The sequence below is a fragment of the Hippocampus comes genome, unplaced genomic scaffold (genome assembly GCF_001891065.2).
Source record: "Hippocampus comes isolate QL1 unplaced genomic scaffold, H_comes_QL1_v1.1 scaffold25, whole genome shotgun sequence".
Classification (NCBI taxonomy): Eukaryota; Metazoa; Chordata; class Actinopteri; order Syngnathiformes; family Syngnathidae; genus Hippocampus; species Hippocampus comes.
In genome coordinates, this window is record NW_017804844.1 from 634,019 (window position 1) to 661,548 (window position 27,530).

General features: G+C 48.5%; 2 protein-coding genes across 2 annotated transcripts in view; one reads left to right on the forward strand and one right to left on the reverse strand.

Moving 5' to 3' along the window:
* LOC109518516 (cadherin-6-like) overlaps positions 1-20,369 on the forward strand; it is a 40,670-nt gene extending 20,301 nt beyond the window's left edge. The window contains exons 2-12 of the mRNA XM_019874396.1: positions 5,796-6,170; positions 11,001-11,295; positions 11,960-12,079; positions 13,765-13,932; positions 14,630-14,817; positions 15,333-15,586; positions 17,201-17,337; positions 17,513-17,634; positions 18,135-18,252; positions 18,327-18,578; positions 19,175-20,369. Of these exons, the coding sequence (XP_019729955.1) occupies positions 5,937-6,170; positions 11,001-11,295; positions 11,960-12,079; positions 13,765-13,932; positions 14,630-14,817; positions 15,333-15,586; positions 17,201-17,337; positions 17,513-17,634; positions 18,135-18,252; positions 18,327-18,578; positions 19,175-19,677 (2,391 nt within the window). The 5' untranslated portion in view covers positions 5,796-5,936 and the 3' untranslated portion in view covers positions 19,678-20,369. The remainder of the gene's footprint in view (positions 1-5,795; positions 6,171-11,000; positions 11,296-11,959; positions 12,080-13,764; positions 13,933-14,629; positions 14,818-15,332; positions 15,587-17,200; positions 17,338-17,512; positions 17,635-18,134; positions 18,253-18,326; positions 18,579-19,174) is intronic.
* A 2,285-nt stretch (positions 20,370-22,654) lies between these two features.
* Positions 22,655-27,530, reverse strand: part of drosha (drosha ribonuclease III) — a 68,493-nt gene continuing 63,617 nt past the window's right edge. Inside the window, exon 31 of the mRNA XM_019874362.1 lies at positions 22,655-23,003. Coding sequence (XP_019729921.1) covers positions 22,873-23,003 — 131 coding nt within the window. The 3' untranslated portion in view covers positions 22,655-22,872. The remainder of the gene's footprint in view (positions 23,004-27,530) is intronic.

Genomic DNA, 27,530 nt, shown 5'->3' on the forward strand with positions numbered 1-27,530 from the left:
ACTTTTAATTGCACCCCCGGGGGCTGCGGCGAGGTTGCCGCGGCGAGGTTGCCGCGGCTCGCCGGGCGCCATAGGGTGCTTCGCCGTGTCGCTCACGTCGCTCGTTAGAGGAGAAATACAAATTCAGAGGGAGGCCGGCGTGCGTTTGGTGAGGTGGTGAGGTGGGGGGGGGGGGGCTCCAATGTAAAATGCCACCCGGCCCGTGAAAGGCCGTTAATGGCGCGCATCCAGGGCGTATTGATGAACGCGTTTGTCTCCATGGTGGCGGTGACCGCATTCTCCAAAAAACCGATAGCTAGCTTTAATGGCTAATTGTTGTGATTGTAAATGTTCCGGCGGGCGCGGCGGCGAGCGTCCAATCATCGGGGGTGCACGCTGGGAAAATTGGCAGCAGACGCATTAATCTTGCTTACGAGCTAGCGTGAGCACTCCGGTCTTATTGCTCTGCAGCCTGCGACACGCAATTTAAAGCAATTTGCTTTTTTCATTTTCATTTCTTTTTTTTTTTTTATGCAATTAGGCGGCACATGATATGAGGCCGCGGCGAAACAAAGAGGCCGCCAGTGTTTCTTCCAGGGCCGAGAAAATAAAGGGCGCCCCGGTGTAAAGAGCGGCCCTTTCAATGAGAGAATATGATTACGGTGTCATGTCGTATTACACACCTTCAATGTGACGGCCGTGCTCCTCCAGGAAGCGGACGCGTCATCGCGAGACCCGCGTCGCCTTTTCCGAAATAGCGGCAGACGTCAGAGGAAGACACCGACGCTTCACTTTGGCTCTCCCAGGAGGCCGTAAATCACTTTGAAATCAACAATAATAATGATCACTATTCATTTAAAGGCCACTTTATGATCCAGCCGAGGCTCATTCTTCGTAACGCTATTAAGTGGGGATAAAAGCCAAAGAGGGGAAGCGGCGCATTGAAAAAAAAATGGCTAATTTACAGAGCTTTTAAGCGCACACAACACATTTGTTGCTTTTAAGTGGAGCGTTTTTCTGCAACGCTTTGACTTGGTCCTCGGTTGCCATGGCGACGCCGGCTCCGATTGATCGCTTGACACAGTCAATCTGTTCACGGACCGACGGCCACGCGGTCAAACATGGAGCAGGACTCCAAGAAACTGGGAGAAAGGCCGCAAATATTCCATGCGGACAATCGGCCTGATTCTTAACTGGATGCTTCCGACTGAGTGGGGGAAAAACTTTGGGAAGCTCCAGCACAGCAGGTCCACGTCCCGATACTTTTGTCCACCTCCATACATTCTTATTTTTCACTTCCTCCCTCCTTCTACTTTGGTCCCAACTGCTTATTGTCGTTTTGGTTCCTGTACGCGTCCCAATATTTTTGTCCACATTTCACTTTTTCATTCTGGACTCGGGAGTACTTTCTGTGTCTTGAAAAAAAAAATTTGTTTTGTCCAAACTTCACATTTTTTCGCTGCCACAATGTGTCCCAACATTTTTTTTTTTGGTCCAAACTCATTTTTATTCACATTGCAGCTGTCCCAATACTTTTGACCAGCAGGTGTTTCGACAATCACGTTCCTCCTTTTTCACGCAAGCGTTCGAAACTTTTACTTTTTGATTCCCGTACACGCCCCAACACTCACAAACCCCAATTTTTATTAATTTAATTTTTTTTCATTTCGAGTGAGTATCCCCGACACTTTTCTTTCCGAATACCTGTCGCAATATTTTGTCCAAACGACACGTTGATAAATAAAAAGCGTCAACTGCAATGTTACGAGCGAAACGTTCCTTCCATTTGGCTTCCGTCGCGCGGCACAAACGCGGCACGGCAGGCATTTTGTCATCGCCGCCGGGCGACACGCGGCTCCCGATAGCATTCCGAACCGGCAGTAACATTTTTATTTTTTGTGTGTGTTATTTGACGTGGGATAATAAAGCTTGAACCGACTTCTTCCCGGGCCCGGTGCCTTGCCAGGAGAGTTATGGGGGGAGGGCAAGGAGCGACGCAATATGACCTGCGGGCTTTGACAAATGTGGTCAAGGGGCGAGTGTTCCTCTGGGGCGCGGCGCCGCTCACGACGGCGCAAGGCATTAGCTTTTCCGCAGTGACATTATGAAGAAATCCATGGAAAAGGCCGACGCGCCGCTGCTCGGGGACGGCGAGCAGAAAGCTTCGTGAGCCTCCCCCCCATCCCCAGGGACCCGCTGGTATTTTCCACTGAGTCGAGGCCTACAGCTAATCGATAGCTCGCCCGTCCCATATGCTCCGAGCTGCCGTCAATTAAGGCAATTCATAAAGTCGAGTGCGCGGGAGGGAAACCGCGCCGTCGCATTTAGAGGATTTGGATGGCGAGTAGAGCGGCGAGGGACGTGCAATGAATTGCTTTTATTCCTGTCGACATCCCAAGAGTAATTTCGCCAGGCATTTTTTTTTTCCTGTCGGCGTCCCGATGCTTTTAGCCCAAACGTGACATTTTCTTGGCTTTTCACCCAGATACTTCCGACCACACTGCGCATTTCCCCCTTCATCTAAGTAAGTGTCCCAATACTTTTGCCCCCACTCCGATTTTCTTCAAATTTTGCTTCATTCTTGACCTTTCACTTCCATTTCATGTCCCAATACTTTTTATCCACCACCTTATTTCTTCCGCCTCCCGTTTATTTGTGTCATGATAACCAAATTCCGCATTTTCGTCACTTTTTTTGTTTCCGCGCTGTCAATGAAATAAATTCATCAGGTCAAAACCCGATCGAGTGTGGGAGGGAAGCCGCGTGGTCGTTTTGAGGATTTGGATAGCAAAAGGGGGGGAGCGGCAGTGGTGGTCACAGTCCGTCCCTCCACGGGCATTATTAAACCACCGGCTCACTTCCACCTGCTTCCATCAGCACCTCCGTCAGTGACCCCCCAAGCTCCTCTCCTCTCTTTTTTTTTTTTTAAATTCCCGCAGCGGCTGCTGATCCCGGCAGAGGACACATGCAAAGTGAGTGGCTTTCAGAGCCAAGCAGAGCCGTCATGCATATCAGCTTTGGCCCGTGCAAGCAAAGCAGGCGGCTTGGGGGCCGGGGAGAAAAAGGAAGAGGTGGGGGGGGGGATGCTGTAAAGTGCAACGCAGGGAGAAAAAAAAAAAAAAAAGAGAGAGCCTTCAATTTGCCTCATAAGGAGAAATGAGGGCACGGTGGCCTGGCAGAGACGGCAATGGATGGACCCGTGTCCTCCATCGGGACTGCTGACGCTGCTCTGTTAGGCCGTCCCTTTTAACGCTGAGAAACTCATCTTGCCGTCACAAATTTCTTTTGACGCTCATGTTGGGAGTCCGTCGACGAACGCGGCGATTGAGGGATTTGGGGGTGACCGGAGCTGTCGGCGTCGAGACAGTTCCAAAGCTTTTTGCACTTGGACCAAGTCTTGAAGGATCCGGCAGATTGGGGTGAGGCTCGGATTGGGTTAAACCCGACTACTCAGGATGGAACAGAGAACTTTAGGATGTTAGATTTGACTTTAGGATGCTAAAAAATTTTACTTTAGGATGTTAAAAAAAATAAAAGTCAACTTTTCGGGAAATATCTGCCAACACAAGGCCAAACTCAGCAACTTTGAGTTATTATTTTCGGTTCAAGTCAGTAATTAGTCAGCTTGCTCGCTTTGTGGCACCTGTCAGTACCCTGGCATCTATTGTTTAGAAACATTCTAAAAAGCTTTGTTCTCTTTGTTCAAACGCCCACACGTAATGAATTTCAACCAAGGAAACATTCGCGCTGCGAGTGACATCATCAGGACCAGCCCCGCCTCCACCCGTCCCCCACCTCTCCTCGTCCCGCACTTCTCGCTCCATTTCCCGCCTTCCCCTTCTGACTCTTCGGCTGCGCTTCACCGTGCAGGTCAGGCTACTTAATTCATGTGCGGAGACGCCGTTCCCTCATTTCCCCACACCGCGGCAGGCTGCCCCCTTGCGGACCCGCTGATAACCCTCTTTCAAAATGGGAGCGAGAACGGAATAACGGGGACCGAAAATTGTGTCCGCAACGGACTTCTTTCTTTTCCTCGCATCATACGCCGCTTCCTTTGGCCTTGGGAGGCCGCCCGTCGCCTTTCGCAAATAGGCATTTACTGTAAGGCGCTATCTTCCGAGTAAATGAAGTGAGGTTGCCACCGCCGTGGTCATTCTGCCGCGCGTGATAACGACGCGCGATGCTTTCAGCAGATACAGACCGACGCCCTCCTTCCGCCCCCCTCGAAAGGCGCCCTCCCCCGCTCCATTACCTGATGATTCTCATTCTCCGACTCGATGCAGATAAAAGTGCAGTCGCATCCGCGTACAACCACGTGCAACTTTTCCAATCTGGTGTTATCAGCAGAGGCCTGCCCATCAAACGGCGAACACATGAAGGCGCAACGGCGCCCAGCAGGAAGTGCCCATCAAAAGGCCCACAAGAAGTTGGAATGCTTTTATCAAGCATAAGTTTCCGCAAAATTCAAGTTCAAGTTGTCTTTGTTGGCGCGCTTTCCACAAAAAGCGCCACATCAAAACAGAAGTTTTCACCAAGATCACAGGCGAGCCGTACATTAGCACTCGTGTCTGCTTCCAGAAAGCTGACCTACAAATGTCTGGTAAGCGGTATAAAATACTTGCACAATTATGGCCCAAAAAAATAATAATTACCCCTAATTATTGTCATCAATACTGTAATCAAGACCGTTAGTCATCATGTCGTATTTTTATTGCATGAAAAGAAAAACTGGAAAAAAAAAAAACGACGTCGGCTTTGTTGGCTGATAAAAGGTTGAGAAAATGGTTGATTAGATAGAGAGCATAGACTGGATTTAAAATGGAAATAATTGCGCATCATCAGATGGATTTTTGCAATGTATTGCAGCCGGAATTTTTGTCACTCGTGAATTTCGAGTGGCAGCAAATCTGAAGAGGGGAAAAAAAAAACAACAACAGTCACCGATGCACTTTCACCCGTTAAGTCAGGGGTCCCCAACCTTTTTCGCCCCACGGACCGGTTTATGTCCGACAATATTTTCAGGGACCGGCATTTAAGGTGTGGCGGAAATAATACAACAAAATAATATGGTATGAGCTGCATGAAAACTGTGGCGTTTTCGAAATATAATAATAAACACAAGGAGCGTCTAATCTGGCCACAACACTCCGATCGCTATGGCAGTGTTTAATGCCTTCAAAATACGATACAACGCAAATTCAAAGTGCATGAAAATGACGACTCACCACGGCACCGAGCTTGATTTTCTGCAACCAGACGGTCCCATCTCGGGGTAATAGGAGACAATGACACTTCAAGTGTGTGGTTTATGTCCAGTCTACTTCGTAATTTTGTTTTCGTCGCCGTTGCTGCAGAAACCCCCCGCCTCACACAGGTAGGATGTCGGAAATAGCAAAAGTGCTATTGTTTTGAGGTAATCGGTCACGTGATGGAGAAACGTGGCTTGACGTGAGTCAAGCGTGACACAGACGGATGTAACGGAGAATCCGGTAGTTTTTCAAAATAAAACATCTTTCGTATTCCGAAATAAATAAAACGGAATTAAGGCAAGTTCTTTCTGTGCGGCCCGGTACCAAATGCCCGGCGGACCGGTACCGGTCCGCGGACCGGCGGTTGGGGACCCCTGCGTTAAGTGAATGGGACAAGGAGCCAAAAGCATGAATAAAAAAAATGAAAACACAAAGGGAGTTGAGAAGAAGCTTGTATGGAACCCTATGATGGCTTACTTGCACCAATTTATTGATTGTGTGACTGATTGACCTCAACATCATCTTTATTCGATTGGTTTGTTCTGAAAATCCTCTTCCTGATTCCAGGTTGCGTCTGAGGGCTCACTTTCTGCTTACGGATCCAGTATGACGACCGTTACATCACTTTGACCCGAAGACCACTAAAAACAAAACGCCGAAGGAGGGAGGAGGAGGGGCAAGGGGCTGAGGAGCCAAAGCCCGGTCGCCATGGAGACGCTGTGCGTGTTGATGGCGCTGTGGGTCGCCGCCCAGGTGGGCACGGCCCCCGCCACGGGGCTGAGGCCGGCGCGAAAGACTTTGGCGGGACACAAGATGCCGACAGGCTTGACGGGGCAGGACGCCAACGGGGTGCCGCTCAGGCGCTCCAAGCGAGGATGGATGTGGAACCAGTTCTTCCTGCTGGAGGAATACACCGGCAACGACATGCAGTATGTTGGGAAGGTAAAACGCCGGCTTTCAAATTTAACGATGACTCTTTTCAGGGGAATCCAAGGCAGAAAAATTCTCATTTTGTCTTCGATCGCCCTCTACTGTTGACTGAAATAGGCATCAGAGTGCCTTCGGGCTCGCATTGCAAATGGTTGGCCTGTTTTCTGGCTTTTTGGTCACATGACATTTAAAAAGAGGCAAAGACGGTAAAAATGTCCAAATGATGGTGGTTGTTTTTGGCAGCAGCGCATCCCAAGAGAATCGTTTCCCAATCCACGTGAGGGTGACGACGCCATGCCGGCAAGGTCGGGCCGACGGAAGAAAAGCGCTTTTGTGCGTGCCTCTGAATGGACTCGATCACTTTGCATTCCGCCGGCATGGAAAGACTCAGGATAGACTCCTTCCAGCAAATGAGATGAAGCCACGTACATGTATCTCCTCCCCGAGGCGGCCGGCGAGCGAGCCGTGACTTTGAGTGAGCCTCTAAAAGGATTAAATCGCCGACAACACAACACGTCCGAAAGAAGACAGCAAGAAAACAAAGCGTGACTCAAAAGCGGCGTATCGCTCGGCGTGCGTCCTCGCTAATAGACAAAGATCGAGAACTGTGTATATTGTGCACGTACGCACACTCAGTGTAAGTTAAAAAAATATAGATAGATAGATAGATAGATACACACACGTACATATAAACACATACATAATGTAATTGGTTTGAGATACGGTTTCAAACTTGGTCTAGGGTATCAAAATTTAGTTTTAAATTAGAATTGGGGCTTCAAAGTCGGGTTTCAAATTACAGTTAGGTTTTTAAAGTCGACTTTTAAACTAGGAATCGGGTTTCGAGGGTTTCCGAACCGAACCGGAAGCTTGAAGCATCGTGGGTGTAGTTACTCTAGCCACCGCTAGGGTGACCGAAAGTGACGTTTTCGTAAACGACCAGCAAGCTACACCAAAGAGATACTGTACAATTTCCATACGCTACACAACGCATTCCATTCAATGGCGAGCAATGTTTTGGAAGTCGAGGAAGATATTTTTTTAATTTTTACACACAAGGGCCAACAGAAACGGGCGTTGTCAAACCCGACATGTTTGAGCCGATCGGGACATCGCAGCCGGAAGTGAAAATAAAAGTGATGGACTGTGACAACGCCACATACGTTTGCTCTCGCAACCTCAACTCAGTAGCACAACAACAGCTTTCGAGAAGTGAACAGTCAGCCGCGCTGGGCGTGTGGGATTCATAACAATTTGTTGGCCGGATATGAAATGTTCCAACACGGGGACAATCTGGAGCTGCATTTTCCCATGCTTGAAAATTGTAGATGTATATCATATGCACAGTAAAAACAACGATAGCACTAAACATTGAATGGTGGGGGGTTTTGTAGCCTACAAACACACCGTACAAAAAGGCATCGCCGTGTCGGGCAGAATAAGTACATATTACACTAACTGAATATATTTCTTTCAACGGTTCAATTCAAATGACCATTTTTAGGTGGCGTTACAGGTGCGTGTAAATAACTGCTCACCTCTCGCCAGCGCTGCTTCACGAATGCAGCGCGACGTCCGGGGTTCTTCCTGCTGCTGAAGTTGCTTTGCCGAAGGGAAACGTCGGCACAGAAGCTAGTTTCAGCCCGGGTCGAGCTCCACTCGTGAATACGATACTCTCCAGTTCGAAACGGTCACCGCGGAGCTTGAGTACTCGCTTGGCGACGACAGTTGTCCACGATTTTCTTCCGTGCCGCTTCATTTCCGAGCATGGAATTTTACTTTTTATCCTTTGGAAAGCTGAAGAAACTTTTACTACTCCCTTCGCCGTGATTTGAAACAACTGTCACACAATGAATAAACCACTGTCAAAGTGATGAAGCACGACGAGGGACGTAACTCAAAACAACAACACCTGCAACGGGAAACGCTAAATTGTTTGACGTCGGTGACGTCACAGCTCCGGAAATACCCGAACACGAGAGGGCGCAAGATTGAAACCGCAGACGACACATTCCGAATTGTTTTGAGTGATTAAATTGCTCCGTACCCACAAGCTAATCATTTATGGTCCAAAAAACGACTTTAAAACCCTACAATCATCATTTTAAAACTGCTTTTAAACCCAAACCTGAGTTTAAAACCCTTCTTTAAAACCCTAGTCCTAGTTTAAAACCCAACTTTGCACCTCGAACTGAAACCCAGACTCAAGCGAAACTCAAGCAAGTCGAATCTTGCAGCGATTCGTTTGGGGGTCCGTGGGATTTGTGTGCGTGGGAGCGGTGGGGGGTAATCATACCACGTCACCCGACGGCGTTGCGTTGCCGCCTGCAGGCTCTCATTAGCAGGCCAGCCACACGCCGGCCTCGCAGGGCCTCGCCTTCCTGTCACCGGGGGAAGAGAATGTTTGTTTCTTGCATTACGGGGCCACTCCACCAAAGGGCACGCGTGTGCTTGCGTGCGTGCGTGCTTGCGTGTGTGTGCAGTGCACACGCTTAATGGCCTGTGGTGGAATGCCAGTGTTTGTGCTGCACTATCATATCTCATCAAGTATTTACAGCCCCTGATAGGCCCCCACTGCTCACGGGCCGACTGGGCAGACCTTGCCATGTTTGTCTGCATTAGCAAACGGGCGGGTGGGATCGGGGGAGAGGAAGGGGGTGCAGCATTGCCAACTCATTTTCAGGGCATGTTGCTGGCTAGCAGGTCTATTTGTTGCTAAAAGTTGCCAAATAAAGTGGCAATTACGTGATGACCCGCCGTCAAATATTTCACCCCAAGTCGCACCTGAGAAAATATCGAAATTTCCAAGTGCCATCATAACATTCAAATTAATCATTGAAAAAAAACTACTACCTCAAGAAGTGTTTGCAAGTAAGTTAAATATAACTAAACTGTACTTAAATGCACTGCGACTTAAAAGTCACCGAAAAATGCTCGCCATTTTTTTTTGTCGCTGGATATATCGTTAGCCGAATAACATAATCGCTCTTAAGTAAGATTTTGAGGGATACTGACCCAAAATAATTTTTTTTAGCAAACATTTTAAAATTAATCTAGTGACAGTGCGAACGCAGATAAAGTCAGATTGCGAGCTCCGCGTGACTCAGCGGCTGCAGCAATGACGGCAATGTCTTGTGACGGCCCAAAGCAAGTGTGTGTGCGCAAGCGTGCGCAGGCAGGCATACGTGTGTGTGCGTGCGTGTGTGTTTAGCGGGGTGGCGGAGGACCAGCTGCTCGTCTTGGCACGGAACAAACAATATGGTACAGCCCCACTCTACCTGCTCCATGGCAACACCCCCCCCACCCCCCACCACCATCTTCTTTTTTAGCCTCATATAGACAGATAGCTAATAAAAAAACATCATCTTCATCATTGCATAATAAGAGTGTGTGCTAGGAGGAGGGGGGTGAAGTGGGAGGGGTGAGTCCACTGGAGGGGTACACAGGGGGGCGCTCGCTTTTAATAACGCTCAACTCCTTTGTAGCACAAGGAGGCACTAAGATGAGGATTCATGACCCCACCCCCTGCCCTCTCATGAAATTAATATCATAATGAACATAATAATGTGCGCTTGTTTTCTGTGATCTTGAACCTGCCGCGATCAAACTACACATTACGTGACACCAGCAAGCCAGCCGGCCAGCCAGGCCAAAGCTTTGGGAAATTATGATTTTTTTTTTTTTTCATTCTGGGCTGCAACCGTCGTCCTGTTCAATTTCCTCCGGTAACATTTTTCTCGGAAATATACGTGTGTAGAAATTTGGGGCACATTGACATTGTTTCCTGTGGTTTAAAAAAAAAAAAAAAACATACATATCAATGAACCATGGAAGATGCTCACATTAGCACCATTTCGAAAGGAGGGATATAGAGCACCAAAAACAAAACAAACAAACAAAAAAAAGGAACTCCATTGCACCTTCAAGGGTGCACTGTTGCTTGACTTTCCACATGACCACACGTTGCTCACCCGATTTGTGAGTGAGGCGACCATCTGGCCACTTGAAGGCCGCCAGTTCTCCACAGGCCAGGACATGAGGCCTGCGAGGCTAACTGGCTAATTGCCCTGAGTGCCCCCCCCCCCGAGCCCCCATCCCCACCTGCACGCCAGCCCTTGCCCCTTTCTCATGCTATCTTCATGGCCGGGCACGACTCGAGTGGCGCCCGCATCGATCGGGTGCTAGCATTTGCCGCGCTCCCGGCGGATTCGCTTCCCGAACAAAGACGGTTGGCGGCTAAGTTGCGACGCGCAGATGTCTGATAAGCAGCGAGACCGCGACGGTCACATTTTCCCAACACCATTTATTTCTGTTGACAATTCTTGTGACCGAACTATTAACCAATCACGTCAAGGTCCACAATTTGTATGCTAGTAGCGCGCAGTCAAGTCCCGCTCAGTTTTGCTAGCGACATCTAGTTGCGCTCCCAGAATGCTCATGTAGCAAACGCTTCGTCCAGCTGTGCCACTTGAATTGTATTTTCAATCAGGCATTGATCCGATGTGGGGTACGGCGACCTTGTGAACGCGCCCGCATTGACTTCTGTTCCGCCTCCTGGTGAGCCGAGTAGGGCATCAAGGGGATCGATGCAGTGGCGAGGGCGCAGAGGAATGAAACAAGACAACATGGGAGCGTCACTTGTTTGAACTCTGAGTTGCTGTGAAAAGATGAAGAATAGGGTTTCAAATCGTGGGTAAGGTTTGAGAGCAAAATTAGGGCTTTAAGCCAAGATTAGGGTTACTAAGCAGGATTTGAAACCAAAGAGGTTTTCAAATTGGAACTTTTAAGTCAGTGTTTGCATTTGGAAAGAAGAAGTGACGGCGATTGCGATCTTCCTCTCAGCTCCACTCGGATTCGGACCGCGAGGACGGCAGCGTGCGCTACGTGCTGACGGGCGACGGCGCCGGGACGCTGTTCAAGATCGACGAGAAGTCAGGCGACATCCACGCCACCAAGCGCCTGGACCGCGAGGAGAAGGCCTACTACGTGCTCCACGCCAAGGCCGTCAACCGTTTCACCAACGAGGCCCTGGAGGGCGAGTCCGACTTCATCATCAAGATTCACGACATCAACGACAATGAGCCGCGCTTCACCAAAGACCCCTACATCGCCAGGGTGCCCGAGATGGCCGACATCGGTAAGGAAATGATTCACGCCTGCCCGAATCCCCAAATTCTAGATTATTTTGAAGGTTTTTATTTGGTTTTGCATGAATATTTGATTATTCATTTTGCAAAATAGTTGGTAAAGTAATTCGAACTTAATGATGAAAAATAGCATTCAAACTATTTTGTCATCGATTAAAAAAAAAAAAAAAAATCTCACACCTCATCAAGGCAAATTCAAAATAAGTTGCAGGTTTCCTTGGCAACAAGGTTTTAGCATATTAGCATAGCATATTGCGCTAACACCCAATGAGCCAAGATGGCGGCTCTCACGCGTGCGTCTATTTTTGGACTTCTCACCCATTAAATGTTTCCCCTCAATTAATTTGGCGCCGCGCGTAATGAGGCAACACGGCGGAGCCACGCGGGAGCTAGCGCTTAGCTAACCGTTCATTTGCTACCCACGCCTTCATTGGGGACTTCTTTGTATCACGTCGGAACAATAGCAACCATCAATAAAATCCCACGTAACCGTTTGGAGTCCAAATTTATATCATCACATGGCAAAAACATTGACGTAAAATAAATCATACACACCAGCGACGCGAATTGTAAAATACAAATGTGAAATGTGGGTCCATGAAGAATCCCGTTGGCGGCACGAAACAAAACGCCGTTTTTGGTCCCACCCCGCAGGCACTCCCGTCATCCAGGTGACGGCGCTGGACGCTGACGATGCCACCTACGGGAACAGCGCCAAGGTGGTCTACAGCATCCTGGAGGGGCAGCCCTACTTCTCGGTGGACCCCGAAACCGGTCAGCGGCTTCTCACTTTTACCAAACGGCCGCATGTTCGTATTGCACGTTACAGAAATACTGATATGTGATTCCTTACGTCTGCATTTTCTTTGAAAAACATATACTTCTTTTTTTTTTCCATACGGTATTCACAATGTTGTACTGCTTTGAATGGAGCTAAAATGGCGGCACGTGTCCTGCAGCTGCAGGGGGGAGGAGGGAGAGGGTCAGCGGCGGGTGGGGCGCGGCGGGGTGAGAGGAGGTCATGCTGGGGATTTGGAGTCAAAGGAGCGAGGCGCAAATGTCGCAGCTTGCTACTTTTAATCATTAATGTGCGCTTTGGATCCTATCCTGATCACCAAACAAAAGGAAGAGGGGTGGGGGCGGGGGGTGGGGGGAATAAATAAATAAAAAAACGAAGCCATTTGCAGATTAGCGTGTGGATTAGCGTTAATATGTTTGAGGCCACACGTGACGTGTAAGCCGCCATGAGTCGCACACACATGGATGAACATGGCATGTTCGGGAGAAGGATTACCTCATACGACGCAAACATGCAACCCAACTTTGGCTATCAAGTTGTTTCTGCAAAAATGAACTCCCGAGCTGTCATCCGGTTTTTGATTTTGCCCAACGTGCTCCTTGCACTTTTATTTCCCTGCAGAAATCAGCTTTCGACAATTAAGTGAAAGCTCTGGAAGGTTGGAAAAGCTTTTGCATTTTGGGAAATGCTTTTTTTTTTTTTTCCCCAATTTGATCAACTCATGCATGTTGATTTTTGATTTTTCAAAGTGCGTCCTCGCGTTGATGTGCACCGCTTACATGAACAATGTGGCTACAGACAGAGAGAAGTGAGGAACATACAAAAAAGGGGAAAAAAAGTACAAAATAGAACCGAAATGAGTTTGTCGTTGCCTAAAAGTATCCCATGAATTATATGCCGGATGTGGTATCGGTGCACATAGTATCAGAGCATTTTATGAGGAGCGATAAAATAAAGAGTATCAGCATCTGTCGAAACTACTCATACTGAACTTTAAGTCAAAATTTTCTATTCTACATGCGAAGGGGGTGGGGGGGAAAATAAATAGAATTTTTTTTTAAGGAAAAAAATTTATTTTTAATTGTATATTTTATTTTTGTGAAAGGTCATGTGACCCAGCTCAACTACAAACCAAATGAAAATGTGTCCTTGACGTGAGAGCACGATGACGTCACGTTTGCTGAACTCTTGGCACATTTTTATTTTATTGATTTTTTTTTTTTTTAATTCCGAATAAAGGCGTGACAATAAAAAGTCATTAACAATCAGAAATCTTAATTTGCGCAAACGATCCGCATAACGAGGCGCATCCATCACTCGGGCGACAACCCCTGAATTAAAGGAGCGCTACGCGCTCGACGGCGTCTCGGCGACTTCATTACGAGGCGCATAAATCTCCTTCGCTGGAACGTCGTTAATTCCGGGCGACTATTTTGAGGTGCGCGTTGGGATGTTTGATGCGCCGAGAAGGAAGTTCATTATCTTTACGATGACGCTTCATAAAGCCGCCGTCAGTTACACGGCAGCGCAAAAATTCACAACCAATTCGCTTTTAAAGAGTTCATTATTATTCTCCTCATAATTATTAGGGCTGCGTGATATGGCTTTAAAATGAAGAAATTATTTTATTTTTGATTTGGTTTTTTTGTTGTTGCTGTAGGCATGATCAAGACGGCACTGCCGGGCATGGACCGAGAGGTCAAGGACAAGTACCAAGTGGTGATCCAGGCGAAGGACATGGCCGGACAGATGGGGGGTCTCTCTGGGACCACCACGGTCAGCATCACCCTGGCAGACGTCAACGACAACCCGCCGCGCTTCACCAAGAGTGAGTCGGCATCAGAGCAACGGCGCACATGTTGGTCATGGTGGACAATACTGTCGAGATTCTGAACTGAAAACAACTCCAAAAATAAGAATTTTTAAAAAATGATCCGCAAAAAATCTGGATGAAAAGACTTACGTTGTAATACGGACTCTTACTCCCCACCCGGGCAAAACGGCGTTGAAGCCACTTTGTCATTTTCCAGCCAGCCGAACTGCCAGGAAGCGATAGCATTGTTGTGCGCTCACCAAATAAACCGTTTGACGCCATCGCTATCTCGAGGGGGGTCGGGAGGGAGGTCGGGGGAATCGGGGGCTTGTGCGTCACGCAGCCGGCGCCCATTCAAGCGTCGTCCGAACCCCGTCAGCTGTGCTTTATGATCAGGTCGCTGCCGTTTGTTTACGCGGCTGACAGGCGCCCATCGATTTGGAGCACAAACGCTTCCTGTAAAAGTCCAAATAAAAGAAGAATTAATCCGCACGTCGGGAACAAAATTGATTGTGCGGGAAAGATCAATCTTAACACCCGACAAGGCTCGCCGGGATGGGCACAGATTGAACCAAGTGGTGCTTCCAGCACCAGCCCGAATTAGAAAATCACTCGATGACAAGAGCCTAATTTTTGTTTTTTCTCAGCAATATTTAATTGGAGAACATAATGAGTCAAATGGAAAATGTGTCTTTTTATTTTTCTTCTTCAGCTCTCTATGAGTTCAAGGTGCCCGAGTCCACCGCGTTAGGCTCGGCGGTGGGCGTGATCCACGCCGTGGACAAAGACATCGGCGAAAACGCCGAGTTGGACTACAGGATCATCGGGAGCGACGGGCCCGGGATGTTTGACATCGTGACCAATCGCAGCACGCAGGAGGGCGTCATGGTGCTCAGGAAGGTAAGCGGAGGCGAGACTGATTTGGTCAAATTGTGACATTTTTGAATGAGTTTTTGTTCTCATGTTATTTTCGGCAAATTAAGAATATCAATCGGCCTCACGTGAAACTGTTTCGTTTCGGCCGAATAATTCATCTTCAGTCATTTATGTAACACGGTGATGATGGTGTACATGCTAGAATGCGCGGTTGTCGGTGCGTTTCGATCCTTTTTGTTGGCCGTGGGAGCACAGTGACATAATTGGCCTCTGTTGCCATGGCGGCACTGCGGGCAGAGCCTGCGCCTGCGTCCCTCGATCTCAACCCGCTAATTAAACTAGCTCGTCAAGTGGGAATAAGTCCCATCTGGGCCCTTAAAAGGTGCCAAATTAAGGCAGTGCCAAGGGCATGTGTGGTTTACCTCCACCGGGGAGCTTACATTTACATTGGTTGGTCAGATGGATTTTGAAGGGGAAAAAAAAAATCACCGCGCTAAAAAAAATTTCCTGACCACTGAAGTGACGTTTCCTTTTTCCAGCCGCTGGACTTTGAGCGCAAACGTCAATTCAGCCTGCGCGTCCAGGTGGAGAACCTCCACGTCAACCCTCGCTTCTTCTCCATGGGCCCCTTCCGAGACGAAGCGTCCATCAAGGTGACGGTGGAGGACGTGGACGAGCCGCCCGTGTTCGAGCGCACCAGCTACATCATGGAGGTACGGGAGGATACGGCCCCCAAAACCGTCATCGGTACCGTCAGCGCCTCCGACCCGGACGTCAAGCGGAGTCCTGTCAGGTGAGCAACATCATCTCATAAAAAACAAGCACCGGCGCCTAAATACATCACAATAAAGCCGAAGTGTTGGTAACGCAGTGCTGCTGGCTTGCAAATTGAAAGTTTCTCCGTTATGATATTCACTTACGGTAAAACAATAAACAAATGTAAAATGTGGCACTTTCCAAATGGACTTTGGTGCAGGGCGGCTAAATTAAATGGATATATGTTGCCGACCCTTCTCAGCGAGGCGGATGCAAAGGGGCGCAACGTCCTCACTCCACCATTTCTGTAAATCCAATCTCAACACTGCCCCCGCAGTTACGCGGCGGTACTGCAATATTAAGGTGGCATTCCTAAACTTCCAAGAGACGAGCAAAATGCATGCAAAATGGCTGTGTGTCTGTCTCCGTGCGAAATTCAATTTACAAGTGTGACTTTCAGCCCTGAAGGGGAAATTCTGGCTAATAATTCAAGTTCAACAAATCAGTGGGTCATTAACAGGAAAAGTATTCACAAATAAAGGAGGAGGCCTCAGAAGGACCCGACTTAGTTGGAATTCTCTGACTTTTTCAGGAAGTATTGTGGGGAGCGGTTGGGGTGCTGCACACCGGCGGCCTTCACCTCGGCTTTTTCTTTTTTTTTTACGACGCACTGAGGGAGTTGGCTCTCAAGGTTGAAGTTCTCGCACTTTATTGCAGGTGTCAAATAGGATATGATTCTCTTTTATCGGCTATCATCAGCAGGCTAGCCGCCCGTGGCATTTTGGTGCATTTGAGCTGCCTGCTGTCAGGAGGGACCTTATTTTTATGACGAGGATGACGAGCGAGGTTTAAGGAGCCGCGCTCATTTCCCTACTTTGAATGACTGTAAAGAGGCAAAACTAAGAAAAATGCAAAGATGTTTTTTTTTTTCTTTCTTTTCTTTCTAAAGGTCTAATGTTGTTCGAGAGCCTTTGGGTAGATGGATGGATGGATACGGAAATAAAATATTAACACCTTCGCTTAACTGAAGTCAATTTTTGCAAATTCGGAGGCGTATTTTTCCTCCTCAAATGAAAACGAAATAGGTGCACTGCATAACTAGCTGGTGTGTGTGCGCGCGGGTGTGTGTGTGTGTGTGTGTGTGTGTGTGTGTGTGTGTGTGTGTGTGCAGGCGGTAATTGAAGCATCCTGTTTTGAATTTGCAAGCGTTTAAACGGAGGTGGCGACAAAGTGTTGATGAAGTCTTTTGCGTAGCTCCACTTGGACTTGTAAAAAGCAATTTGCGCCCTGCTCAACAAACATGGCCTCTCCTTTCAAAGATGACTCCACGCAAACAGTCTCTTAATTTTTTTTTCTCCTTCTTTCCTGCTTCTCCGCTTGAAAATCAGCAGGAAGAAAAGAAAAGGCGAGGTGGTGTGAATCACATTTAAAGGAGACTTAATATGGAATAAAGGGACACTTATTTTTTTGTTTTTAAACAAACTGACTGAACAAACTGTGAGCTTGCTCAGTGGAGGAGTGGTTAGCCCATTCTCCTCACAGTTCTGTGCTCTGTAAATTAACTGGCAACCAGTCCATGTTTTTAACCAACAAGCTGTGCAAGACTCCACGAACTGGATACATGCCTCCTTTACCTTTCTCCCACGTGTAGGTACTCAATCGACCGGCGCACCGACATGGACCGCGTGTTCGACGTGCACGCCATCAACGGCTCCGTGTTCCTCCTGCGGGAGCTGGACCGCGAGGAGAACGCGTGGCACAACATCTCAGTCGTTGCCTCCGAATTCAGTGAGTCAACGCGTGGATTCAATACCTCCCCAAATACTCAATTATTAATACGGTACATCGGTGACTTGAGATAAGTGGAGTGGGGCGTGTCAATTAATCATACATTTTGGCAGCAGGGCTCAGCACCAATACCCAGTAAGTAGTGGGAATTAAATGTATCATATTTCTGCTGTAGACAACATGCACCAGATGAGCCGCGTGGTCGTCTACATCAGGGTGCTCGATGTCAACGATAACGCGCCGACCTTCGCCACCAACTACGAGACATTCGTGTGCGAAAACGCCAAAGCTAATCAGGTGGGTGTGCCGCCCTCGCCGGCATCCTTGTGGTTACATGCACAGGTTCTCAACACGACATGCATGAACATGATAGCGCCTACCTTGGTGTCATTGCGTTCTCGGAGGCTCTTAGTGCAGTTGGCACTGGCAGACCTTGGTCTTTTGCTTGTGGAAGAAGAAACAAAGCAGCGGACTTACAAAATAAGAAAAAAAAATGGCATGTTTTTGTTTGCTTAAGTAGGAATCTATTTTCAAAAAGCCAAGTCTGAAAAATGTTGTAAGGATTCTTGAATTTGTGATGAAAAAGGCTTTGAGGTATAAATGTTCAGTGTGTAATTGAACAAAGCAATCTGAGATAATACAGGAAAGATTAAAAACGTTTTTTTTTCCAAGAAGTGGACCCAAGGTTGATCCTTGAGGAACACCTCTAGGCTTATATCCATGGTTGGTCTTATCTGAAAGTCTTACCCAACTTTTGGTCTTACCACTGTTCTTAGCCATGTTCTTTGTGGTGCCAGAGAATCCAGACGGTGAGCGCCACGGATCCAGACGAGCCGGTAGGAGGACATCGCTTCTTCTTCAGTCTGGCCCAGGAGGCTAGCGGCAAGGCCAACTTCTCTGTCCGCGACAACAAAGGTAGTCTGCTATCCATCTTCTCGTATTTCTCGAACCGACCTCGTTGCGATCGTCGCAATCTTGCATGGTTTCAGACAACACGGCGTGGATCCTGACGCGGAGGAACAGCTACAGCAGCCTCCTGAAGAGCGTCTACCATGTGCCTGTGGTCATCTCAGACAGCGGGAACCCCATTCAGAGCAGCACCAGCACGCTGACGGTCCGCGTGTGCACGTGCGATCGCGAAGGCAATATGAAGCTGTGCAACGCCGAGGCGCTCACAGCCAGGGCCGGGCTCAGCACCGGGGCGCTGGTGGCCATCTTGCTCTGCGTCATGATCCTGCTCAGTGAGTACAGGGCAGACTTGCTTCACGGCTTCCTGTGTTGACAGGAGCCGCCATTTGGTTGGATTTTAATTTCAGTGTGGTCCGAATACACGTTTGAACAAAAACCTCACAGTGAAAACGTTTGAATCCAAAATTTCATTTTCAGGAAAGTTCTTTCCCACCGTAATAAATAAATGTAGTAATATTACGACAAAAAAACTAAAGCTGCAACAGCACCTCAAAAATTGGGGATGTATTTCACATTCTGCAAGAGTGTATACTATATGTCCCACATGCTGTTCTAGTGAGCGATCAGGATTTCAGCGCAGCAGATTGTCAAATAATAATAATAAAAATAAAAAAAAACATCATAAATATTGAAATTGTGTGCTGTAGCCGAGCAGAACGAAGCTGTTCCATGTTTGAGTCGCACTCATCAGAGGAGCGCTTTGTTCAATTGTGATGTTAAGCAGCAGCAGCAGCCTGACAAATCCATAATGCATCTTGACGCTCGCTCGCTGTACAAAGTCCTCAAAGATCAGTGGAGCGCTCGCCACATCAACAAGCGCCCCTCGGGACTCCAAGCTCGCTCTGAGTTTGTCGCGTTGTGCCCGCAGTGATCGTGGTTCTGTTCGCCGCCTTGAGGAGGCAACGCAAGAAGGAGCCTCTGATCATCTCCAAGGAGGACGTGCGGGACAACGTGGTCAGCTACAACGACGAGGGCGGCGGCGAGGAGGACACGCAGGCCTTCGACATCGGCACGCTGCGCAACCCGGAGGCCATCGAGGACGGCAAACAGAGGCGGGATATCGTGCCCGAGGCCTACTACCCGCCCGTCCGCCGGCCCGCGCCCCACTCGGCGCGGGACAACAACGGCGACGTGCGGGACTTCATCAACCAGAAGATCCAGGACAACGACTGCGACCCGACGGCGCCGCCTTACGACTCGCTGGCCACGTACGCCTACGAGGGCAGCGGCTCGGTGGCCGAGTCGCTCAGCTCGCTGGAGTCGGCCACCACGGAGGGCGAGCAAGACTACAACTACCTGAGCGAGTGGGGGCCGCGCTTTAAGAAACTGGCCGACATGTACGGCGCCGACGAAAGCGACCGGGATTCGTAACGATGTCTCGCCGCGTTGGCTGGCGAAAGGACATTCGAAGAACCCTTTTGAGTGGAAGTAGGCCTCGTGTGTCCCGTCAGCTGTTAGGGCAAGGGGTGTCCAAACTGCGGGGCCATTCTGCAGCAGCATATCCTCCAAAAATGCTTTCATCACAGCTCATGACACTATTTCACAAAAGAAAAATAACAAATTGGTTTTCGATAGAGCAGGGGTGACTGAACCACGGCCCATGTCCATTTTTTTGTTTGTTTTTTTACCAGGACATAACAACAAATATTTGATACAACCGGTCAAAAAAGAAAAAGGATGGGGGTCGCAACACACCTTAAAATTATTACACAAAACAAAACCTCAATAATAGCAGATGAATTGAAATAACTGATAGGTATTACAGAACAAATAATTTTTTTTAGATGATTTGTTTTCGAAAAAAAACATGTAAACTCCTTTTTTTGTTTATTACACCTTTATTACGACAAAAATTAAGACAACCCTTCTCAACACGTGTTACAATTAATAAATTTCACGTTGAAAATAAATACAGCGATGTAAATCCCGATTGCAGAAATGCACGCTCGTTGCCATGACTATCATTCTTTTTCGCCTTTCATTTCGAAGACAAAGACGAAGAACGGTAGTCGTGGCAACTAGCCGACGCATCCCCAACAAGAATTTACGGCACCAAAAGGCGCAGGAATCCACCAAAATTGGTACATAAGTCTTTTTAAACAAAAAAGAACAACTTGAATAAGGTTATTTAGCAGACGCTTCGTCGTCCTCGCGTGCTACCAGAGGGAGAGTGCGCTCCGCTTGCATTAATTTCTGAACGCAGCCTGTCATCGGGAACTCGTGCTTCAACTGTTTACGTTCCGTGTACGGCCTGCACCGGGATCCGTTTTAGGTGCCCTCTAAAAAAACCGAACGGCACATTTGAACAACATTCGGACTTTCTGAATGGTGTGAGTGAAGCAGTGCTGTCGGAGGGTATTTCCCAAACGCACCCACAATGAGAAACCGCAGATTTGTGGAACGGTGAAAGGTTTTTGTGCGTTGAACAAAGACGGAAGAACGTCAGAATGTTTCTGGCATGCTTTCAATTTTCTGTCCACGCCCCTCGGGAAGAAAAAAGTTTGGACACCCCTGTGCATTGGATGTAGGCCACGCCCACGCATAGCTACCATTGTTTTTCTTTGTTTTTCTTCCTGCGACGGACGCTGTGAGCGGTGGCATACTTTCAATGTTTCTGCGACAAAGTCCCGCTACATATATCGTGATCTTCTGCTTGTGTACGCTACATGATACAATACACTGTACAGCCACTTCGTCTTTGTCCTCACAGCGCCACGCCCCCTAGCCTTCAGGAAGTGGTACTGTCATCGTCACGCTTGAAAAAGGCGCCAGGAGCGGCGGTCCAACTTTGTCACATCAAGCGGGCGGCCAAAGCCGACAAACGTTTCCTCCTCGATGTCATCTAAAGAGCGAGCTGGTCTCTTTTCAGACATTCGAGCAGGAAAATTCACTCTTGTGTTGGACGGAGGCAACCGGACTCTTGTCGAAGACGTTTCCACTTGAATTGAAAAAGACTTCTCTTAGTTGTATTTTGAGCTGTGGAGTCCTATTGATGTCGCTAGTTTGGGATCAAACATCTTCAACAACCAAGACGTTGCCTCCGTTCAATGTTTGCGGATGACCATGAAGCTACGTCGACGTTTTGCTTGCGTGGATTTGATCCGCTGAGGAACCCAGTCCACACTGATGATGGAGTTTGGAGATGTTTTTGGCACAATGGAGGAAAAGAGTCGGAAACGGCCCGCTCTCACCTGAAAAGGCACCGAAACGGTGGTTTGTCTTATTTCCTTTCAGCCTCCCCCCGCACCCGCAAAAACTCTCGTCAACGAGGCTTCTAACCTTTGACGTCGACAGCTAACAAAGAGCTGAAAGTACGTTCTTGGCTCTATACTAGCAAGTGGGGAAAAAAAGTGACAGCCTTACAGAGACGTTCCGATCCAACCAGATGACGGAAAACCGGAAGGACGAAGCAAGCGCGTGAGCTCCTTTCACATCCGTCACACAGCCAAGCGACACAAAGTCGACGTTTTTACGTGGAGTGTTCAGCACGTGGTCATTTTGGTCCCCCCCGCCCCACCCCGCTCCCCCGCGATGGCGCCATCAAGTAGACGTGTGCTTGTCGATGTGTAGACGCCGTTGGGCCGCTGGTGACAAACGTGGTGGAGTCTCTGTGAGCGTAGAACAATAAAAATAAAATAAAATAAAATTGTCGGGAGGGCTTGCCGTAGCCCGGCGGGCCCGCCGCCTCCATCAATTCTGCTTTGTACAACGTGACATTTTGTACTGGATATTTATATGACACAATTAAATATCTTCAAAAGGTGTTTCCTCTGGTTATCTAGCACGTGTTTTATCTCCAGGCGAAACAAGAACGCTGGCGAAATTGCACGACAAACAGGCTAGACCCTTTAAAAAAAAACCAAAAAAAAAAAAAAAACACGGTATCCCTTCAGTATACACGACAAACAGGCTAGACCCTTTAAAAAACAAAAAACAAAAAAAAAAAAAAAACACGGTATCCCTTTAGTATCTCTTCTCACTCTCTCGCTGTCAAGAAATTGGGAGACTGGTGGTATAACATCACTTCAAGGAAATTAAAAGAAGACTCGCGCAGTTCCCCGAGAGGCAGAGCGTATATTTGAAAAGGAAATTAGCCAATGCTATTATTACAGATCCGGAAGCTTCTTCAACAATTAGATGACCTCCAAATTCAGCTCATCTTGACAGCCAATCGGATTCGCGAGGGCAAAAGGGAACAAAAAGGAAAAACAATCCCATTTGGATTATTAAGGGGATGAGTGTCAAGACATGGGGACAGATGGCGACGGCGTCTCCAACACTTGGCGGCAGCCGACTTTAATTATTGACTTGATTTGCAGACAGCTTAATTCGAATTTCATTTATTTACTTTCACATTCAAGCTTTAAAAAAACACCAAAAAAAAAAAAAAAAAAAAAAGTTTTTGTCTTGCGGGGAGCGCTCGCTCCTGCTGCGCTTTCGTCCTAGCAAAGACGACGAGCGCTCCGTGTTTCTGACTTTGTGCGAGTCTCGTTAGGTTTTTTTTTAGGCTTCAAAGTCAACGCGGCGTGACAAACCGTGGCGAGCCCGGAAACGATCCCCGCCGCCTCACTTCCTGCCGACGTTGGTCTCGTCGCCGTCCTTCTCCTGGCGCTCCCGCTCGCGTCTCATCTCCTTCAGCTCCTGCCGGTACTTGCGCTCAATGAAGCGCTTCTGATGGGCCATCTGCGGGAAGTTATCTGCCGCGGCGGGAGAGAACAGAGAGATGAGGGAGTGACCCGAGAGGAACGTGCCGAGAAAAAGACCCGAAATAAATAACTAACCAAAAAAAAAAAAAAACCCCGGTGGCGGCGAGTAGGCTGTTTAGCGACGCTCTCACTTCGGTCCAGTGAGCGAAAAGATTGGTGGGAGGCGCCGCCGCCACGTTGTTCTTTGGTGAGGAATGACGGCGTGAAATTAAGACAAGCTTGTTTGGTGTCAGACATTATTAATTAATCAAAAGGGGCGACGACTTCTTTATGAGATGCGGGGCGTCGTCATACCGGCTGTGCTTTTCGCTACCTGGGCCTTCAGATCACATGACATCATGGTGAATTTAAAAAAAAAAATGGCACCCCTCACTAACGTGTGTTTTATTTGTTGCAGAGTGGTTCCAGTTGTTCGGCGGGGGGAAAAAAAAATTGAAACGAACAACTAAGGTGGAGACTTTGGGTACGAAGAGGTTCCTAAAACTGATGGAATGAAGAATGGGGGGGTGGGTGGTGGTAGGCATGGTGAGCGGAGAGCAAGATCTCGGCCCGCAACGCCTGTCTTAAATACTTGAATTTAATTTTTATTCAAAATATTTTGGCTTACGATTGGCTGACAACCAATCGAGGGGTGTGAGCCTGACTTCCACTTCATGTCAGCTGGAAAAAAAGACTCTCCGGGCTCACCTGCTTGTTCAAGAGGACGAGCACTCGAGAAAACGAATGAATGAGAGACGGTTTGGACAGTCGGGCTTCCACGCGGAAGGTCGCACTCGAATTAAATTGACCCGAATGTTCCCCGTCAAAACCGCTCAGTGAACACATGAATGTGTACTTGAGAGCGTGAAAGGTGAAAACGGGGTCGGGTTTTTTGTTTTTTTTTTTCTTTGACGGACTGACAAGAACTCAAGTGGGCATCACGGCTGAAGAGACGCGCGCAAGTTTCTAATTTGCACTCTGACCCCGCGGAGCTCAACAAACCACCGGCTGGCTATTTCATTCCGCTCGCCGGCGCGGCGAGTCGCTCGTCTCGACGCTTCTCAAAAGGTGCCGCCCCTGTTCCGCAAAACCTCACCGCCGGCTGCCGATATGCAAATGAGCCCTTTGTTGTCTTGGTGATGACTTCAGAGTGGGGCACTTGCATGACGTAACGCCAACGCACCAGCCGACATGTTGACCACTCTCAGCTGTCCGTCACTCTGAAAAGACCACGCGCCTCATCCGCATGCCGATTAACCTGACAAGTGACATCCGGAATCTTAAATCCAGCACAGCGAGCCTGGAAAAATCAGCTGACCACTCAACACATGCAAATGGTTCCGGCATGTCCACACAGGAAGTCCGGAACTGAGATTCTCGCGCTGAACTTTACAACTGTGAGGCAGACATGCTAAATCCTGACCAAAAAATAAATAAATCATCATCCTTCATTCCCATCCGCACACAACCCAACACGCGACATGACAACGGTCAATTGAAAAAGTGTGTGGGCTAGAAAAAACACAGGCTAAGTAGCCGTGTGTGCCCAGCTTAAGACGAGAACTGCTCCGCCGTTCTCCACGAGCACCGCCGCGCGTCGGTCAACACGCCAAACGCACGGCAAACAGCGATGAAGGGGATTTGCTTCCACGGCAAGAAAGGGGCAAACAAAGAGCGATCCTTCACGCTCCGCTTTGCTCGCGTTACATCAGACCCTTTCATCTGGAGATTAGGAGCTTGGCGGCGAACGGAGCTGCCTTGGAGCTAGCGCTGAGACGCCGCCCCTTTTTTTTTCCAACCGTCATCGCATTGTCGGTAAAAGAGCGGGCGAGCCGTGAATGGGAGCAGTTTAAGCCTCTCGTGGGGTTTTTTTTTCTCCATGTGGCCAAAGGGTGAGTGCGTGGAGCCCGAAGGGGCCCGCGGAACTCGTTGGCGGCCGCCAACGCCTTCCCCCTGCTGCCAGAATTACTTGCCACGCTGATTTCATTGCTAATGGATATCAAGTCATCGTTCATTCGTATTTTTTTTCCCCTGGCAAAAAATGGACCTCAAAAAAAAAAAAAAAAATCCAGAAATTCCACAACTCCACCTACCTCGACATTCTTCGCTAACCTCAGCACACTTTGCCTACCCTGCCGTTCTTAAATCTTCGCCAAGCTCGCCGCGCTCTTCGCTCGCCTCAGCACCCTCTGCCCAGCTCGCTTCCTCGCGCCTCCATTTGTTTGCACTCATGTTGCTGTCGGTCCGCGGCCCGGTTAACATTTAATTCTGCCCTGACGTGTGCAGGCAGCCGACCTCAAAACGCCGTCTGTCAAACGGATGAGATGTGGATCAGCGCCGCCACCAGTGTACCGGCTGAACACACACGCGCACGCGCACAAGCACGCTGCAGCAAAAAAAGAGGGGAAGGCCCATTTAATGAGCCCGCGGCTGTCGGACGCAGCTCGGCCTCTTCTTCATCCTCGTCTTTTACCTCCCGACATGGCTGCAGTCACATATCCTGTCAGCCTGCAGAAAAGTGGACGGCTTAAATAATACATGGAAATGAATCCTGACACGATGAGCGGCGGCGGCGGCGGCCCGCCAGCGGGAATGTTTGGGTGGATCCGGTGTGCGAGATGAGGTGGATGTCAAGTGCGCCAAGACGAGCCAGGCGAAAGCGGGGCGATCAATGACACCAGAACTCGTGTCCTTTGATTAGGAACGCTGTTGCGACACATGACACGCGGGCCTCAAACATCGGGGGCTCGGGAGGACTTGATGAGTCAGGATGGGAAGATCACCGTCTCTCACGCACACATACACAAACAAGTAGGGAGGAACGAATTCTTATCAGCACAGTACGGCCCACTCATCTTCGGCGGTCAAAATATGTGCATTGATATCCTTGAATGATGCAAATATGTCCTCAAGAGATACGCACACGATAACGTCGCGCCCGGAACATGCTAGCGCTAACGTAAACAAGCTCATGAATATCTTTGAATTATGGCAATGCAGCCACGAAAACTAAGCAGCAACAGTGCGCGACAAACATCTTTGGAAACATGCTAGCAGCACGCGTGTGCCGAAATTGAACTAATACAAAGTCTTGTCGGCTCATCTTCATCAATTCTGTGCGCTAACATTGTTCTGTCGTGTTTTAGCGGAAGCGTGTTATTTCAATGAAGGTAAACGCAGAACATGTACTGATCAGCGGGAAGGCGTGACGGGCGAGGAGCAGGAGCTGAATCTCACAAACAACCACAGCTGCGAAGTGCAAACGGTATCAATCAAACGTGGCTGGAGGCCTCATTGAACACGACAAATCCAATCAAACCTTGACCTCCGTTTGGGGCCGCGCGCTCACCTGCACCTCATTACGGACTCACTGTGTTCATAATTCAAAAAGAAAAGGAAAAAAAAAAAAAAGATGAAACGTACGTTCATTCTTGCTTCCATCATGTACTGCGCTCCATTAGGCACTGGGATGGAGTCGGCTGGCGTGAGGATATTTTTCAAGCGCTGTATTGGAGCGAAGCGATTTGTTGGCTCGGAAGCCAATTCGGACGAGTTTCGAATACCCCCCCCCCCTCCTCCTCAGTTTGAGTTTTAAACCGCCAACAAGAGAACGAAATCGATCAGATCTCGCGTCTCGAACGACACAAAGCTCAAATTTCAGGAAATTTAACAGCAAGTACTTATTGCATTTCCTAAGAGGCAAAGGTGGATTATTTTAACTACTTGAGTGTGCAGTGAAGGACGCATTCTTCTTCTTCAAGATGGGAGAGAGAAAAAAAAAAAAAAAAAAAAGCGAGCGAGGAGGAAAAGAAGAAGAGACGCTGTGAAGAGGACCAAAAGATGAGTGGCGAGCCCTGAGGGTCCCTGAGGGCTTTCCTTCAAACGCAAACATGCAAACTGAGCACGGCCCGCCAACACAAGAAGCGCGAGTACAAGCACAAGCACACCACCACCGCCACCGACGACGACGACGACATGAAAAAACATCGACACGCCGCCCGAGGCTCGGTGGTGGCGCTCCAACAGCAAAGCCCGATGGTGTGGACTCTTCACGTATCGTCACTCTGATCCCACATCGAGTATCTTGATACCGGTGCCGAAACAATAGCAAGGCAAAAAAAGCTAACATCGGGAGCGCGCGCGACGTAATTATAGCTGCCAAAACAAGAAGGAATTTATTCCATGGAACGGCTCCTCAAACGCAACCAGCGGGCGACAAAATGACTCGGCACAAAATAAATCACGCTCACAGGTTTTGGCAATTGGAAAAACCAGTCGCCCTTTGAATCGTAGATTTGAATTGTCGTTGCTTTAGGACCAAAAACAAAAAGCGGCGCCCCCTCAAGGCACATAGTTGGAAAGCATTGTCGCTGCAATTTTTTTTTTTTTTTAAACCAAAAATAAGGTGTGGTATCGTTTTGGATAGCAAGGTATCGTGGTACTTTTTAAGTAGTCGCACATCATGCGGTCCGACGCGCGTGTGTACTCACATTTGTTCAGCGCGTCCATGGCAGCTCCCATTTCCGCCTGCTGGATGCT